Source organism: Hipposideros armiger, unplaced genomic scaffold (assembly GCF_001890085.2).
Source record: "Hipposideros armiger isolate ML-2016 unplaced genomic scaffold, ASM189008v1 scaffold_385, whole genome shotgun sequence".
NCBI classification, from domain to species: domain Eukaryota; kingdom Metazoa; phylum Chordata; class Mammalia; order Chiroptera; family Hipposideridae; genus Hipposideros; species Hipposideros armiger.
In genome coordinates, this window is record NW_017731735.1 from 315,933 (window position 1) to 321,271 (window position 5,339).

General features: G+C 37.4%; 1 protein-coding gene across 1 annotated transcript in view; it reads left to right on the plus strand.

The window, feature by feature from the left end:
- Positions 1-4,982, plus strand: part of NEDD8 (NEDD8 ubiquitin like modifier) — a 9,594-nt gene extending 4,612 nt beyond the window's left edge. The window contains exons 2-4 of the mRNA XM_019663092.1: positions 3,704-3,751; positions 3,927-4,009; positions 4,616-4,982. Coding sequence (XP_019518637.1) covers positions 3,704-3,751; positions 3,927-4,009; positions 4,616-4,712 — 228 coding nt within the window. The 3' untranslated portion in view covers positions 4,713-4,982. The remainder of the gene's footprint in view (positions 1-3,703; positions 3,752-3,926; positions 4,010-4,615) is intronic.
- Positions 4,983-5,339: the final 357 nt, after the last annotated feature.

Below are 5,339 nucleotides of genomic sequence, written 5' to 3' on the forward strand. Positions count from 1 at the left end.
ATCATTTTTTTTAGCTGAGCCATCCTGCCACCGGTTGGCAGCTCAGCTTGGGCCGTGAATCAAACCGGGGACCCTGTTGCTCAGAGCTCAAACTCTTGAGCGAGCTCTTAACCAACTGAGCCACTCGGCCGGCCCTCCATCTTGTCTTTTAATATATTCCTCTTCACCCTGTTTTTCTTGTCAATTGGTAAGAAGATCTAGAGGCTCGATTAGTCTTTTTTTGTGTGTTCACGTATGAGAATATTTCGTAAGTGATGGTGTGGTATGCACTTCTGTTAGGTTGTTTTGCTTTCTAAGATGTTAGTCATTGCCTAGATCCATTATTCCATTGGAGGCGACAGAATGGGGATATTTTAATTTTATTGTTGTTTCATACATTAGCTGGAATGCTTGAGCATTGTCCAGTACAGTAACCATTAGCCATGTGGGCTACTGAACACTTGAAATGTGGCTAGCAAGATAGAGGGATTGAAATTTTATTTTTTTTACATATTTGTATTTACTTTTAATTTAAATATGAAAACTGAAACCTTATATAGTCATTGGAAAACTTTTAAGTATGTTTGGAACAAATTGGGTAGGTCTACCTTTTGAACTGTAAATTATGAAATGTAAATAAAGATCAAGCGTTTTAGATAAAAATGTACCATCTGAATTGAGATGTGCTGTAAATATGAAATACACATAGGATTTTGAAGATTTGGTTTTAAAAAAAGAATGTAAAATATATTAATAATTTTTATATGGGTTACATGTTGAAGTGATAATATTTTGAGTATTTGATTAAGAATATTAAAATTCATTTCACCTTTTAAAAATGTGGCTACTAGTATATTTAAAATTGTATTTGTTGCTTCCATTACGTTTCTGTTTCTTTTTTTCTTTTTACGTTTCTATTTCTAATGGACAGTGCTGTTTTACAGAATTGTTGCATTATACTCTCATCAAGGACATTGTTTTAAAAATAATTTTTTCTCATTACAATGTATTCATGGTATAAAAAATGGAAAATAAAGAAAAGCACAAATAATATAATTAAAATCACCCATAGTCTCACAACTCAAGATAAAAGCACTGATGTATATGTCCTTCCAAACTTTTTTGAAAGCACATACACACACGTATGTGTTGTTTTTGGGGTTGTTGTGGGGTTTTTTTTACAAAATTGGAATTATACCATAATTCTAAACATTATTTGAGGACTGTGTGATTTTCCCTCTATGTTTGTACCATAATTTATTTAACCTTCAATTGTGTGACACTTAGATTGTGTTTCTAGTTTTTCATTATGAAGGCTGCAATAACCATTGTCATAGGTGTATTTTTGGACATAGTCGTGATTATTTTTCCATAAGTATTGTTGGGAGACCATATTGCCAGATCGCTCTCTGGATACATTTATGGGCTTTTACAGTTAATTTCAGAAACAAAGGGCTAGTCCTAGAGTTTTAAATTTTACATTTTTAAAAAAATATCATAAGGCCTAAACACTTACTCTTGGGAGAGCAGTTCTAGACCTTCTCTTAGAATCTTTCTTACTCTTTAAAATTTTTTATTATTAAATCAGAATGCATATTTGTTCATATTCATGTGATAAAGGAATATATTTTTATTAGAAATTTAAATAGTACTGATAAATGGAGAATTACCTTAATCAACCCTCCCCTCAGTCCTACTTCCCTTCTCAAAGATAATCACTATTATAAGAGATAGGTATGCTTTTAATCCTTATCTCTGTGTGTGTGTGTGTGTGTTTGTGTGTGTGTGTGTAATATATAATTATACTCTTTAGATCTTACCATGTTATTGTATAAAATTATTGCATAATAAATGTATCATTCTATGGGTGTACCATAGATTAATACTTTTCTTATTATTAGGCATTAGGCTATTTCTAGTGTTTTGTTTTGCTCTTATAAAAGGTAATGCAGTAAACCTCACATGTTCCTCTTTGGATGTATGCTCAATTTTTTCCTCCAAGTTACTTACCTAGAAATTGAATTGTCTTGAAGAGTCTTTGCATTTAAAGTATTAACATCAAAAAGGTGAAATAATTTGTGGACAACACAGAATTGCATACTTCATTTTGTCAGGAAAGGGCCTAAAAAATTACCGAATATTGTCACTTTGATTTCATAAAAGGACATTTTAATACCTGAATATATTTAGTTTCATGAAAACCTCATGGCTGTCAGTACTTTTCTCATTTTACCATAGACTACTGAAAATTTTTACACAGACCAGCTTGAGTTGGTGTAGAAGCTTGAGAATTATTGTCAATAATTTTTTCTTTTGTATCCAAAAAGGTAAATCCAAGGGAGTTGCGCTTGCATTTTTTAACTACTGTATACTTAGGACTGAACCATTCTCGTAGTTGAGAAATTAGGCCCTCGGTGCTTTCTTCATGCTGGTCTATGTGAACACTGTTAGTAGAAACCATATATTATTTCATGAACCTACCATAGGAGCATACATTACTAAACCAGCCAGATTCAATTAGGCAATACTGAGTACAGAGCTCAGAGCTCAAGCTCGGGGGCCAGAGAGTCTGTTTGGATCCACACTCTCCTTTTGAATTCATAGGCGTGCTTTTTAACCTGTCCACATCCCATTTTTCTCTTCTATAAATTGGTGATAGTAATACATCTCAAATATTTGCAAGAATTAAATGTATCAATGCATGTATGATATTCAGCATAGTTTCTGATTCTTGGAAAGTGTTCAGTAAATGCTGGCAGTGATCATAACATGATCATTAGTGTATTTAGCCCTTCCACAAATATTTTTTTATTGCTTCTATGTCAAACACTGTGCTTTGTGCTTAGATTAGAACAGTCTCTGTCCTTTAGGAAGTTGGAGAGTTTGACACTTAAACAACTAGCTGCACTGGGGACAAGTCATCAATCTTATTTTAAAGGATCCTTGAAGGTTTAAGAAAGAGTAGGAGAGGGTATGGCAACAAGGAATACAGTAGAAGCAAATAAATACCCATAATTAGTCTGTGCATGGTATGGTTGTGGTCTGGATTACTGTAGATTGGTGTGGATATGAGCTTTAAGAGCAAGGATGGATGGGAAATTAGATTGGATGGAGCACAACATTTTTAAGTGTACAATCAGTATATTGTGTTTGGATATCAGCAGCCCTTGGCCTATGGAAGAAGTCAGGAAGACCAGAGCTGCAATTTAGAATTTAGGTAAAAGTCTGGAGAAGATATGGGAGAATAGAATGTTGAATTCTGGTATTACTTAAAAAGCTGGTCAGAGGTGATCTCTGGTATCCTTGAGAATTCTTTGAATTATCTGAATGTTAATTTCTATCACTGATACATAAAACAAGGTCCTTCTGACTTAAGGGAACACTTTCCTTAGGACACCTCTCATTGCTGTCTTATACAAAGGAATGTCAGTATTCTGAAAGATTCTAGTGGGGTGGGGTCGGGTGGGAGGTGTGAGATGACCTGTGGGATTAACAAGGTCAAGTGGTTCCCAGAATCTTGCCTTATCAAAGTTGTCAACAGCCTAAAAATGTTTGATGAATACAGGTATGGATGGTTAAAGCCTTCTGATTCTTCAAAGCAGCTTTGCTGAGAATGTGCATCTCTCGGAAGGTAGTAGATCCCAGAGACCAAGACAGGACATTTTACCAAGAAAACAGATTGTATGTTGGGCTGTAGGACTCATGAAATCTTTGCCTGTTTCAGACGCTGACCGGAAAGGAGATTGAGATTGACATTGAACCCACAGACAAGGTAATGTATGCCCAACACCTCTTCATGCGTGTCTCCCCACATGTACATTTGTTTAGATATGCTGATGAACTTAGTCCTTTGCTTTCACGCTATCTGCATAGCTCTTGTTCTTTCCACTTCCATAGTCCTACCCTTACCTACCACGGGTAGCCTCTGACTACTTGTACCCCTAAAGGTGGAGCGAATCAAGGAACGTGTGGAAGAGAAAGAGGGAATCCCCCCACAGCAGCAGCGGCTCATCTACAGTGGTAAACAGATGTGAGTTTGGAATGGGAATGAGGGTGTGGCAATCTTATGTGAAGATGACAGAGCAACTACTGGAGAAGAAGTGGACCTGCTTCTTTTTATTGGTGGCTTAGACCCTTTGACAATTTGGTGAAGCCTGTGAACTCCTTCTCATAAGATTTTCGCAGACACAAAATAAAATACATAGCATTACAAAAGAGACTAAGTATATTGAAATACAGTTATCAAAATACTAAAAAGGCAAGTTTGTCACATAATATATGTGCTTCTTTATTAATACATTAAGATCTAATGGGTCTAATAACTACCATAATTTTGAAATATTTTCAAGATACCTTCAAACAATTGTAATGTGATGTGAAAATATCTAATTTCCACTGTTAGCAAATTACTCGTATTGCTAATACCACTGTGGATTTGTGTCTTTGCTCAAAATTTTTAAAAATATTTCAGTTAGGGATTAGTAAAAATAAAGATGTAGTTTTTTCCTCATCTGAGTTCATAGACCGCCCCCCCCCAAAGGGACCCATGAAACCCAGGTTAAGAACCCTATTGTAAGTGGTATTTCTAATACTTGTTTTTTATTTGTTTGTTTGTTTTTACCTCCTTTTTCTGCAGGAATGATGAGAAGACAGCAGCTGATTACAAAATCCTAGGTGGTTCAGTCCTCCACCTGGTGTTGGCTCTGAGAGGAGGAGGTGGTCTTAGTCAGTGATGGACCCTCCCTCCATTTTACCTCCTTACCCTGTCCCTCGTAATGAGGCATAATATATCCTCTTACTCTCTGGGACACCAGAGCCACTGCCCCCTCTCCTGGATGCCCAGTCTTGTGCGTGTACTGATAGGAGACTGTGAGGACCCCAGGATGCAGTGTTCCTGGCTCAAAGGGCCTTTGGTGGCTATTGGGTTTTAGTTTGCAGTCCTGTATACTTCCCTGTCTTGTGGCTATGTCCCTGGTTGTCAATAAAGTATTTCCTGACCTCTTGGACTCTTTCTTCTATTGCACAAATATCACGGATGTCAAAATGGACCTAATGCACACCCAGTTATACCAGGCTGAAGGAGTAGGACAATGGAAGAGATTGTGCCCTTAGAAGAATTGCCAGAATCTAGGAATGCTAGTCTCAGTGGCAGGGATGTGCTGGAGCCAGCTCTTCCCAGCTCATGAGAGCTATTAATAATTATTGGGGGCCGGCCGAGTGGCGCGATGGTTAAGCACTGGCTTGGGACGCCAGAGGGCCCCGGTTCGGAGCCCACATATGAGGGCCAGTGACACTGCCCTCTGCAGCCAAGATGCTGAACAACAGCTCAACCTGGAGCTGGGCTGCCGTGAGTCGCTGGC